This window comes from Sminthopsis crassicaudata, chromosome 1 (genome assembly GCF_048593235.1).
Source record: "Sminthopsis crassicaudata isolate SCR6 chromosome 1, ASM4859323v1, whole genome shotgun sequence".
Lineage (NCBI taxonomy): Eukaryota > Metazoa > Chordata > Mammalia > Dasyuromorphia > Dasyuridae > Sminthopsis > Sminthopsis crassicaudata.
Genome location: NC_133617.1, coordinates 605,004,403 through 605,017,505, shown reverse-complemented (window position 1 = coordinate 605,017,505; position 13,103 = coordinate 605,004,403). Strand labels below are relative to the sequence as shown.

The window sequence follows — 13,103 nt, the reverse complement described above, 5'->3', positions numbered from 1 at the left end:
GACTCTGTCTTGCACATTGGACCCCAATGACTGGAGGAGAGAGTGGAGCTGATGACTTTGCACAGGCCGGAATCACTTATATCCAAATAACTTGCAAGTCAAGATGTCACCCTTCTGACATCATTGGTCCTCTTTGAGAATGAGCAGATGGATCCAAGCGTGATCCCCATGCAGATGATGTCTTAATCTCTAACTGCCTACAGGACTCCCCGCTTACGTGCCTTCTCAGCATCTCAAACTCAGCATCACCAAACCAAGTTCATTTTCTTTCCCCCAAAAACTGCTGCTGCTTATCTGACTTTGCTCATTCTGCACGGGATACCACCATTTCTCCGTGACCCTGTGCTTATGATCTTGTCTGTATTTCTTCTCTCTCTATCACTTCTGATAGTCATTCAGCTACCAGATCTTATTAATGGTGTGTCCTCAGGATTCCTTCCATGCATGGCCCCTCTCGCTACCCCCAACCCAACGTAGAACCCCATTCATCATCACAGCTTCCTTCTGTCAGCTCTTGAGGGCAGGAGCCATTTTTGCCTTTCTTCCTATCCCTGGCATTAAGTGCCTGGCCCATAATGGGTGCTCAATAAATGCTTGATGACTGCCGCCCACATACATCCCTAGATTTATCTTCTCTATGGTTCTGGTCCCAGTCACTCCTGCCCAGAAGTTAAGAATATCCCTTTTTTGCTTCCTGGATATATTTTACATTGCTTTGCCTGGCATTTAAAGCCTCCCAAGATTTGGTACCACCTACCTCACACGGCATGACTCTCCAAGTATTTTGTGAATGTAAAAGACTTGATTCCTGGATTAGACATGTACTATGGCACATGCTAGTAAGCAACTTACTTAGCTTCTCATGACCTCAGTTTCTTCATCTGGAAAATAAAATTCCCAACTACACCAAGTTGTTGTGAGCTTCAAATAATATAATATAGAAAGTGCCAACCTTAAATGTCAGCTAACATCATTATTACTCCCCTCCTCCCCCCTCAAAGGCTGGACTTTCCAGATTAAGGATATATTTCTATATCATCGGATCACAAAATCTGATATCTAGTGTTTCCCTCTGATATTATCTCTGACTCATTCTGCATAGATCTTTTTCTTTTTCTTTTTTTCTTTTTTTAGAGGCAATTGGGATTAAGTGATTTATACAGAGGCACACAGATAGGAAATTTTAAGGATTCAAGGTTATATTTTAACTCAGCTTCTCCTTATTCCAGAGCTGGTGCTCTAACCACTGAACTATCAAGCTGGTCCCCTGCATAAATCTTGATTGCATTTTCTCTCTCCCACCAGAGTGAGTTCCTTGAGAGCAAGAAATGGTATTTATCTTTCTTTGTATCCCCAACATTTAAGACCAAACTTGGTATACAGTAGGTGCTTGTTAAATTTGTGCTGACTAGAACTAGCAGTTAGTCAAGTCCTTTCCTTTTACTAAAGAGGCAACTTAGATCCAGGGAATTTGAGGGACTCACCTGAGGTTAGCCAAGTATTAAGGGCAGAAGCAGAATCTGGACTTGGGCTCTCTGGCTCCACAATCAGTGATCTCATCATACCTCTGCTTTGAGCTTTACAAAGTTCCTTTCTTCCAATGATCCTGTAAGATAAATTCTCCTACTATGATTATTTCCATTCTAAATTTAAGAAAATTGAAATCCATGTAAAGTGACATGATCAAGCACATACTCCCAAGTTCAATGCTTTTTTCTTTATGTTGCCTCACCAGCCCATTGTGAATAGGATAATCCTAATTATCCTAGCCTGTAGACTAATAAATCTTTGAGTCTGGTTGCTGTCACACAGCTTGTGTGCCTTTGAACCAAATCCTACTCCCCTCCCCCTCCTTTTTTTTTTTTATCCCTTCTGGATCCCTATTTCCAGGGTCCACAAGTCCAAAGTGCCAAGAAGAATATCAGGTCTTTTCCCCTCTGCCTGAAGTGATTGCCATTTACTCTTTGCTTTTTGAATTCCTGCTCTTCCTTCGAAATCCATCTCAGCTGCCTCTCTTCCAGGAAGTCTTCCCTGATCCCTCCCAGTCAGGATTGATCTCCTCTGCCACCACACATCTGTCCCCAGAGGCTCATAACCCTTTGTTTTACCTCTTTATTAGGCTTTTCTTGTGATGTTGTAAGCTCCATGGGTGCTTTGCTTAATATTATATTCCTCACATACAGTGGATACTTAAAAATATTTGTTGAAAAAGGAATGAAGTAGTGATTGAATCAATGAACATGAGGCCTTAGTGGAGATCATTCAAGATCAATGATCATCCTTTATTCCAAGGCCTACTATGACTCATAGATTGTTTTCCTTTCCTGCTTGGATGAAGGCTGCCAAATTCTATAACTTGCAAACAAAATGAGCATCTGCCTCCAAGTGGCTGCTATTGAATTTCTGTATAGTTTGTATTGAATATCTATAATCAAGGTAAAACTATCCTATCCGTTTCTGTTTATTTGATGGGAAGCAAACAGCTTCAGGGAGCCCTGCCAGTTCTAAGAAAATTCTCAGAAATCTCATTGTTCTAAGTGGTGAAATTGAGGAGAGGGGATTGAATGCGACGGAGAGAAAATATGCTGGGTGTCAGGAGACTGGGTTTTAAGGCTCTATCTTGCTATCAACTCAGTGTGAGATATGACTCCCTGGGACTAGGTTTCCTCCTCTATAAAATGAGCAGGCTGATTTTTTTAAGATCCTCCTTCCAGATCTAATATTTAGTGATTTTTCATCAGTGCCAATATGCCCAATCATCTGCTATTGGTAGAAACAATTATTTCTGCTTTCATAGTTCTTCATTACTGTGTAAAGGGTTCTTTTAGATCATGGAGGTTTGTGTGCCATAGCATTCTGGAGTTGGAAGGTGTTAGGTTCTTACTAAGTGCTAATGAGATATTAGGTTCTTACTAAGTGCTAAGTCGGTACTTAACAATTCTCTAGTTCTGGCCTTTAGGGGAGTTTTATCTGTGACCTCCTGGGGAGGAGCTTACATGTTTAGGAGGAGCAAGTTCATTGGTTGAAGTAATTTTTCCCAGAAGCCCTTGCGTTATCCCATGCCCATTCTCTGGGAGGATAAAAGAGGGTGGCACTCGAGAGATGGAGAGTCTTGTCTGGGCCAGACCTGAGGCGGCTCTCTGGAGGGAGAGAAAGAGTCTCTACACCAGGTCCCAGTTGGCAGCCATTGAGACAGCAGATCTCCTCTCAGAGAGCGATCGGCAGTTTCTGAAGACAACAGCAAATGACTCCCGAAATGACTATGCTTCACAATGAAGTAGTTCCTCTGCAACATCTCCAACAAGAGGTCACTTCACCCCTCCTTGAACACTTCTGGTGACAAAGAATTTAGTCTTACCCCATTCCATTTTAGGGCAATTCCAGTGATCAGGAGAATTCTTCCCTCTCTGCCTCCCCTCCATTACTCCAAGTTCCGTGCTTGGGACCAAGCAGACTAATCTCTCTTGCCATGGCCATGTGTCCCAAAGCCGTCTCTTCTCCAGGATAAGTGTCATCATTTTTTTAACCAGTTCCCAACTGAACTGGTCTCAATTCACTTTTACCAAGTGGGCTGCCCTTCATTGAATTCGCTCTAGTTTGTCCATATTTTTCTTTTTTAAATGTTATATACCTACAGCTAAATACCTGATGTGGCCCGATCAGGGCAGAGCACAATGGGTTCATTCCCCATCTAGTTCTGAACACTAGGCCTCCATAAAGTCCAAGATCACGTGACTTACTTTTACTCTTGCATTGTTCATTTGGCTCAGATTGGACTTAGCCTCTGCTACAAGTCCCAAATGGTTTTTGCTTGAACTGCTTTAGTGCCAATATTTTGTAACCAAAGATGGCTACATGCCTTTCTTTTCATTTTTTGTATTTATTATAAAATAGCTATAAAAGCATTTATACAGCACTTTAAGATTTAAAAAGCACTTTGTGATCTCAGTTGATCCTCACATAAAACTTGTGAAATAGGTGCTATTATTATCCCCATTTTTATAGAAGAAACCAAGGCATGAGGTTAAGTGACTTGCTCAGGTTCACATAGCCACTATGCGTCTGAGGCAGTGTGAAATTGGTAAATTAGAAAGCTCTCTGTGAAGAATTATTTTGGTTCACGTTTCTTTTTCCTTATTATCAAAATTTCATTTTTGTGAGACTCTCACCTCTCTTGAGCTGCTTCTTTTTGGAGACTGAGGTCCTGAGTCTCTGCTTTACTTTCTCTGAACTCTGAAATATTCTTCTCTAAGCCCCAGGGAAAGCATCAGGCAGTGTCCTGTGTTTCCCTTCTTTAAGGGATGATGGGGTTACTGCCTTCCTGACATTTGCACTCCTTCACCATTAATTTCTCCTTGCAGTCAGAAGCAGGTCCAAAATAGTAGTTGCTCTCATTGTTTCTTGTTCTCTTCAAAAGATGAAAATTATCAGCAAGGAACATGAAGAATTTGCCAACCACTCTGCTTTTGTAAGAAAATAGGCTCCAGCATACGTCCATAGAGTGAAAATCCTCCATCACTATTATTTTTGGTTTTTGCCTCTACGCTAGCCATGTGATCTGTATTAGAAAATGACTATCCATTTTCTCCTTTTGTCACAGAAGCCTATAAGATATTCCCATAACAATTTTTCATCTGTTTTTTCTCCCTTTCTCTTCATGTAGTGGTTCTCCACCATGCTTCCTCCTAATCCTTGGGTTTTTAGATACCTGCACAAGAGTGCATAATTTATCAGTCAGTGCTACTTTCCCACTTCCATCCATATCCATGTCTGAGGTCTCTCTACACACACCTTTCCTATCTTCTTGTACGTTACATACTCTCCCTGCCTCCTTGGACTTTGTGAAACTGTGACGCTGAGCTCATGATTTTTCCTCTCATTAGACACTCCTCCTATTCTAGGCATTTACACTAGCTGTCTTCATGCCTGGAACTCTTTTCCTCCTCATCTTCACTTTTTAGAGTGGCCCTGGCTTCCTTCAGGTATCCCTTGAATGTCCCATCTTCTGCAAGGGTCTTTTCCCACCCTCCAAAATGCTAAGTCTTCCCTCTGTTAATGCTCTCCCATTTATCTTGTATATGTCTTGTCTGTACCTGATTTTTTGCTTTCTGCGTACCTTATTACATTGTGAGTTCCTTGAGGGCAGGAATTGTCTTTTGCTTTTATTGTATTTTGCTTTCTCAGGGAAACCAGGAAAGTAAAGGCAGGAATTCAGAGGAAGGGATCAAGGAGCCAGATGGAAAGCACCTGGTAGACCAGGTCCCAGATCTGTCTAAAGATATGATAATTTAATTTTTGCTTTTATCCCCAGTGTTCAGCTCAGTGGCTGGCACATAATATATTGGTGCTTAATAAATTTTAGCTGACTGATTAATATCTTCTTGAATAAAAGGTAAACTCATTCCCATATTTCAGTTATGAATCCCATCCTGCTGATGAGGTCAGAGTAGCAGTTTGAAATAAACATGACAAAGTCACAGTGGCCATTCTCTTTGCCAAATGGTAGGTTTATTTAAAGAGAAAAGGTTACAGACAAAATAAGAGGTAAAATAGGTACCAGGAGTGGCAAATATGAAATAGATGTGAAAGAGCAATAGGGTGATCATTATGAAGGAAAGGACTTTGGAAGAATCCACTAAAGGAATAGGCCATAGGCCTGAGTATGCCATTGACTGGCAGGTTAAATCCATAGAGGAGTTTAGCAGACTAACCAGAGTTAGCTAGAGTAAGGAGAAAGATGTCATTAAAGGGAAGACACTATGAGGGAGGGGAAAAGAGTGCCTCATAGTGGGCTTAGTCCTGAAAAGAATTTAGCAAAAATTTTCACTATGAGCAGATCTTTCATAGGGAGAATATAGCCTTGGAGGTTCCTCCAACCGAGGGGAAAAGAAATAAAGATGGCAACTCACAGGGAGGGATCAAGGAGGAGCCAGATATAATGCACCTGGCAAACCAGATCCCAGACCTGTCTAAAGATATGCAAATCAATATCTCAAAGATTGTCTATTCCCCAGCCTAGCTTTACTTTTAAACGATGGAGGCTGATAAGAGTTCCATCCTCACGATCACTCTGTACAAACAGCATAGTCTGCGTTTGGTTATGCCTGTTAATAGCTGGTTGGGCTTCTTCCTGCCAAACGTCTGTAATGCCTGTGAAGTCATTTTAACCTCCCAGGGTTCAAACCTCATGTTATTATATGTGACCTGCATTTATATTAGAAATATCTCAGGGCATGAGTATGATTTTTGTCTCTTCTTCTATACTGTGTTTTCTTGGGGATTCTTGACTATTTCTATTCAATATCTTCCCATGGAAAGGTTGGAAGAGAAGATTTTGCAAGGGTCAATGTTGAAAAATTACCCATGCACATGTTTTATAAATAAAAAGCTATAATAATAATAATACAAGATCTTCCCATGCTTCCCCTGACACATCCTAAGATCCCTTAGCTTTGGAGATGGAGAGGGAAAATCACATAGTGAACAGAACATGGAACTTGGAGTCAAGAAACATGCCATTTAACAGTATGACATGACCTTGACCAAATCACTTTTGCTTTCTGAACTGGAGTTTTGTCCCCTATGAAGTTATAACCAAGAGGTCCTTGCCCTCAAGGAGTTCCCAGTCTAAAACAAGCAAACTACCATGTACAAATATACTGTATAGAGAAAGAATTGGAAATAAAGAACCTTGGGCAGGGCCTTAAAATGTAGAATGTCAGAATTGCATGGGAACTTAGAACATAGTATGTTGGATCTGGAGAGAATCTTAGTGAATCCTTGTATTTCAGAGTTGAGATCTCAAGGCAATCTGGTTCATTCTGTAGCTCAGCAGGCATCCATCTACATTATAACATTCCCCTAAAGTAGCTGGCCATCTCCTGTCTGAATACCACCAGTGATGGAGACCTTACCACCTTCTAGGCCACAGCATATCCATTTAAACATTGCCTTATAATTCAGGGACTATTGATCCTGGAGTAGAAAGAAAAGCAGCCAGCCAGGGAGAATGTGTCCTGACCATATTGCTCAAACTCCTTTCTTTGATAATGATAATCTTATTGCTCTCCCAACTCTATTTCATATTTCCCACTCCTGGTGCCTATTTTACCTCTTATTTTGTCTATAACTTCTTCTCCTAAATAAACTTACCTTTTAGCAAAGAGAATGGCCATTGTGAACTTGTCCCATGTTTATTTTGAACTAGGAAATGCTATCCTGACCTCATCAGCAAGATTAGATTCATAACTGAATATTTCAAAGTGGCCCTCAGATAACTAAATCTGGGTATATTAATTAATCCATGATCTCAAACCTGTATCTACAAGAATGTTTGTGGCAGCCCTCTTTGCAGTGGCCAGAAACTGAAAGTTGAATGGATGCCTATCAGTTGGAGAATGGTTGGGTAAACTATAATATATAAATGTTATGGAATATTATTGTTCTATAAGAAATGACCAGCAGGATGATTTCAGAGAGGCCTGGAGAGACTTACATCAACTGATGCTGAGTGAAATGAGCAGGACCAGGAGATCATTATATACTTCAACAACAATATTATATGATAATCAATTCTGATGGACGTGGCCATCTCCAACAATGAGATGAACCAAATCAGCTCCAATAGAGCAGTAATGAACTGAACCAACTGCACCCAGCGAAAGAATTCTGGGAGATAACTATGAACCACTACAAAATTCCCAATCCCTCTATTTTTGTCTGCCTGCATTTTGGATTTATTTCAAAATCCAATTCTTTTTGTACAGCAAAACAACTGTTTGGACATGTATACATATATTGTATTTAATTTATACTTTAAAATATTTAACATATATTGGTCAACCTGCATGGGGGGGGGGGGAGAAGGAGGGGAAAAATTAGAACAAAAGGTTTGGCAACTGCCAATGTTGTAAAGTTACCCATGCATAAAATTTTTGTAAAAATTAAGTTAATTTTTTTAAAGGGGAAAAAAAACCCATGACTCCAAAAACATTAATTAAGCATCTCTTCTTCTGTGACTAACTGGCACAGTGCTAAGCGAAACAGGTTTTATAGACTGAGAATCTGGAGATCTGGGTTTGGATCACAGTTTAGCTACTTACTAGTTATGTGACCTGACCAAGGCACTTCCCATAAAGTTTTTAATGCAGCCTCAAATCTTATGTTTTCTGTGAACTAAGGACCAACCCATTTTGTGAATGATGATACGGTGTTCAAAGAATCAAAGTCTTGCTGATAGTAAAACAGCTAGCATAAGCCAGGATCAGCCTTATACATCCCAAAAGTGTTCATGCAGTTTTAAACTTTAAAATATGTTGATACGCCATTGTGGAGAGCAATTTGGAACTATGCCCAAAGGACAATCAAACTGTGCATACTTTTTGATCCAGCAATACCATTACTAAGTCTGTATCCCAAAGAGATCATAAAAAAGGGAAAATGGCCTACATGTACAAAAATATTTATAGCAGCTCTTTATGTGATGGCAAACAATTGGAAACTGGAGATGCTCATCAATTGGAGTATGGCTGAATAAGTTATGGAATGTGAATGGAATGGATTCTATTGTTCTATAAGAAATGATGAGCAGGCAGATTTCAGAATAACTTTCATAAACTGATTCTAAGTGAAGTGAGCAGAACCAGGAGAACATTATACGCAGTAGTGGTAATGTTGTGTGATCATCAACCATGTCAGACTTAGCTCTTCTTAGTAATACAATGATCTGAGACGATTCCAAAAGATTCATGATGGAAAATGCTACGTCCAGAGAAAGGACTGTGGAGTCTGAATGCAGATCAAAACATACTATTTTCACAATTTTTATTTGTTTGTTTTTTTTAAATGACTTTTTCCTTTTATTCTGTTTTGCCTTTCTTGTATTCCCAGTACAGTCTGGCATATAAGAAGTGCTTAATAGGAATGTATTGTCCAACTTAGGAGGGAAATAATTCAAAACTTAGCCTTCTTGCCACAGTTAGGCTGAACCTAAGAAGCCGGGGAAGTTGGAGGGTCTATCACCAGTAATTGCACTTATTTTTCTGGTTGCAGATGGCCAATGACAGCACAGAGACAAGTGAGGCTGGAGAAGAGGAGGAAGACCACGAGGGAGACAGCGACAACAAGGAGCGAATGCCCTTCATCCAGTAATGGTCCCCCCTGTCCAGTGAAAGGAGGGCAGATATGGTTGGAGGAAGGGAACCGGACTGGGGAATCTATTCTGTGCGCCCGTGAACAAAAGCCGTAGTGCCGTGTGTGTTGTGTTTGTCTGCAGTCCGCCGAGCTATAAAGCTGTTGATTGTTGTTTTTTGAACTTCAGTGCCCACCCCACCCTGCTCAGTCTCGCATCTTGGCATTGGTATGACCTGCCATCCCTTGTCCTTGTGTGAGCGAGGTCCGCCAATGGTGGTTTCCTCTCAGTATTCCTACAACAGCCTAGTAAATTAGGATGAGCCCACAAGCCCAACACCTAAAAGATATTCCTGCTTCAAGAGGGATTGGACTCCTAGATCCTTTCTTAAGATTGTAGGATTTTTTTTGCCTGGCAGTAAACATGGTAGAGTTTGAAGAAAAGGTAGAGCATTTGATAAGTCTTAGGATTTTTCAGACCAGTCCTGCTACTCACTGCCCCATGGCAGCCATGCCATTGCTCTGACTTTAGGATATAGAGACCAGATTGACTCAAACAAAGTAGGCCAAAAACAAAGGCCAAGGGTTAGTGGACTCTTGAAACCATTCCAATGGGGTATCCTACCACTACTCCTTTACCTAATTACTGGGTCTCTTTCTCTCTTGTGGAACCTCCTCCAAATCTTTATTTGTGGCTCTTTTTAGGAAGGAAATAAAAGGTCTATGACCTGTGGGCTTTCAGGAAAGACAATGTAAATGGCCTTGTTTGAGAAAACAAGAGGTAGGATGGTAACAGGTGTTGTCTGAAGTTGCATTTCATGTCCAACAAAATATTCTTCCCAAATGCCACATTTTTTAATCCATGAAATTTTATCATAGAGTGTGGCAGGTGGGAAGCCCAAATTAGTTCCTGAGAGGCTGTAATTACACTAGGATTTTTGCACATTAGCCATCAGAAGGCCAAACTGAGCTGTATTTAAGCCACTTTCAGTATTGATCCCCTAAGAACCAGAAACTTGCAGAACTTGTGTGAAAAAGTCAGTGAAAATCTTTCCTTGTACAGAGCTTTGTGCCAACCTTGAACTTTTGTTAATGATCCAAAAGGTTAATTTTCATTGGCTAAAGCCAAACACAAAAGTAGCTGGATCTTTTTTGATATGCAGTGTTTCCAGAGAGCCACTATTTCAGAGACCCTTTGGAATAACTTGCCTTTCTTCAATTCAGTATTTTAAACAATCTGCAGTTTCATTAGTATGGGTGCTTCCTTCACTTATGCAGATCTCGGCCCCTTCCTGCCTTAGTACCTATTCTTTTTGAGAGGCTATGGCCAAAAGCATTCATCATCCTAAGGTGACCAACCATGTGGTGATGAGCCTTTCCATACACACAGCTAGGCTGGTCCCTAGGTGACAAAGTCCGGCACTAGAAGCAAGCAGCTGGAATGACCTAAATCCCTTTGCAACCAATAACCAATTATCCGTATACCTCTGAAAATATCAAACATGATTTCCCTTACCCTTTTTTAAGGAACAGCTAACGTAGCTACCTCCCAAGGATGGATAGAATCCCTAGGCCTTAGACAGAAGCACTTCATATTAATTGTCTCCACTAAGCAGCTCCACAGACAGGCTCTCTTCCCCAAAGACAGCCATATGACCACCCCAGTCTCCAAACAAAATAGGAAATAGGGAGAGGCTATCATGGCCTGATGCCCCAACTCACTTTCTGTTCCTGTAGGAAATAGGAGGATTCCTAGGGCCCCATTTCTCACAAACCGAGGACCCTAGTTCTCCCACAGTACTCCAGGGCAGTCGTGATGAATATTTATTCCAATGCTCCCCAAAGTGATGGGAATGATGGAGTCTTTTGTAAATTGTATACACATTTCCTAATACACCCTCATTTCTTCATTGATGTAGCTTATTGGAAACCTCAGAAATTGTGCTCCTTTCATGGCATTCAACATGGGGTAGGGAGGGCAGCCGCGAAGTTGCCTCATTTGTGCCAAACCTAAGTCAGATATGAGTTTCCCTTGATTGTGTACATGATGTAAGTAATATTATAGAGGAGGGGAAGAAGTAGCTACTCTTAGAAGTTTATCAAAAGGCAATTTTCCATGAAAGATAAAAAACATTTCCTAATTAATATTGATAGAATTTTCTCTTTTCCTAAGTATATTCCATCCCAGTGCCATTTAGAGAGATGGGCGATATACTCTAATGAGAACTGTTGTTGGGTTTTACTGTGGGCTTTGTCCCATTCTGTAGTTGTGTCTTGTTAATTTGTCTTACCTCTCCCAGAAACACATCCAAAATGGAGGCAGAGGAGAACCCCAACAGAGCTATGTACCCTGTGTGTCTGAGGCACTGGAAAAGCCTCTGCCAGCTGGAAAGAGTCAGGTGGTAGTGGGAAGATCCAAGTGGGATGGCAAAGGGAAAGTCCTAGAGCTCAGCTGTTTAGAAATGAAGTGTTTTGGGTATCTCGGTACCTGGGAAGGGTAAGCGGGATGCCCGTGTTCTCCAGCTCTTCCTGGTGTTATAAAATGGGCCAATGTAACCATCTGCCACTGTGGCAGTCAAAGGTCAGTGCTGCCCCCCAGATACTGCCTGCAGGCACCAATGGGGGTGCCAGAGGATGCGTGATCAGATGCCTGACAAAATCTGTCTCGACCAGGCCAGAGCTGATCCCAGGGGCTGGAGGGATGCATGGAGGGAAGATAGATGCGAGCTCTACCACAGTTACTGATTGTATCACCCTCTTTCCAGTCAAATGATTGTTTTCCTGGAGCAATGGAAAGTCTTGATTTGCCTTAAAGGAACTGTGAAGGCCTCTTTGGAACTCAAGCCTGATTGGAGTGATTTTAAACATTGTTTAATTGTCCCTGTTGCTTTAGAGCTTTGGTTATATTGTGCCTACAAAGCAAGTTATGTTTACATTAAAATATGAATAAAATATCACGCATAGCATTAACCCCTGCCTGGCTGTCACTGATTGAACATAAGCAATCAAAGTGCTGTTGCATCCAGGGAGGCAGCAGGTCCCAGCAGGACTCTGAAATGCTTCTTCTACGAGAATATCCATTATACACAGTTATTTTATAGAAAAGCCTTATATCTGAACTTATATATATCTTAAATCTGAACTTATAAAACATGGGGAAAAAAGCCACCAGTATCATGAAATTCCATTTTACTCATTTCAACATTTTTTAAAGGACATATGGAAGGCTTGATGGGATTTAGAGAGTAGATGTTTATCCCACAGACTCTGACTTCAGGGAATTTACAAATGAAAGGGAATAAAGACTAGGACACAAATATGGGGGATGGGGGGAAGTTGTTCAGATAAAGTGCTTTAAGAAACTTGAGGTGGGAAGTTATAGGAGAGGCCTCTAGAGGAAGTAATGGCTGAACTGGGCCTTGAAAGAAACAGGAAGGGGACAGAAGAAATCCACTCTGGTGTGAGCAAAAGCAAGGTAGCTGGAGAGGGTAAGTTAGGAATGAGATGGAGTTCAACTAAAAGGTCAAAAACATGAAGGACAAGATAAGGATGACAAAGGGTGATTTGGAGTCATTATAAAGAGATTGGACCAGATGACTCTTTGATCCACTTCCAGCTCTAATAATTTATGAATGAATGAACAAGTGAATGAAAAACACTTAGTAAACGCTGGTGATATGCAAAGCCCCATGCTGGGGATACAAATAGAAATAAGACAGTCTCCACCCACCTTCAATGACCTGTCTTCCCCATGGTCAACAACGAATCTATGAATCCTTGAATCTATATATCGAAGAAAGCTGCTCGAGGATCTGGAGATGGTTCCTAAGACAAAAATCTCCTTTTCCCTTTCTTAACATTTTTTTCCCCATCAAAATCTCATAATATGGTCTATAACACATGTACAACCTGTCCCTTTTCTAGCCTCATTTGCAAAATTAAAGGGCTGAATTAGTTATCTCTCAGGTTCCTTC

At 40.9% G+C, this 13,103-nt stretch overlaps 1 protein-coding gene across 1 annotated transcript in view; it reads left to right on the top strand.

Moving 5' to 3' along the window:
• The window catches only part of VAT1L (vesicle amine transport 1 like), a 108,334-nt gene extending 96,235 nt beyond the window's left edge, over window positions 1-12,099 (top strand). The window contains exon 8 of the mRNA XM_074282493.1: window positions 9,052-12,099. Within this exon, the coding sequence (XP_074138594.1) occupies window positions 9,052-9,150 (99 nt within the window). The 3' untranslated portion in view covers window positions 9,151-12,099. The remainder of the gene's footprint in view (window positions 1-9,051) is intronic.
• Window positions 12,100-13,103: the final 1,004 nt, after the last annotated feature.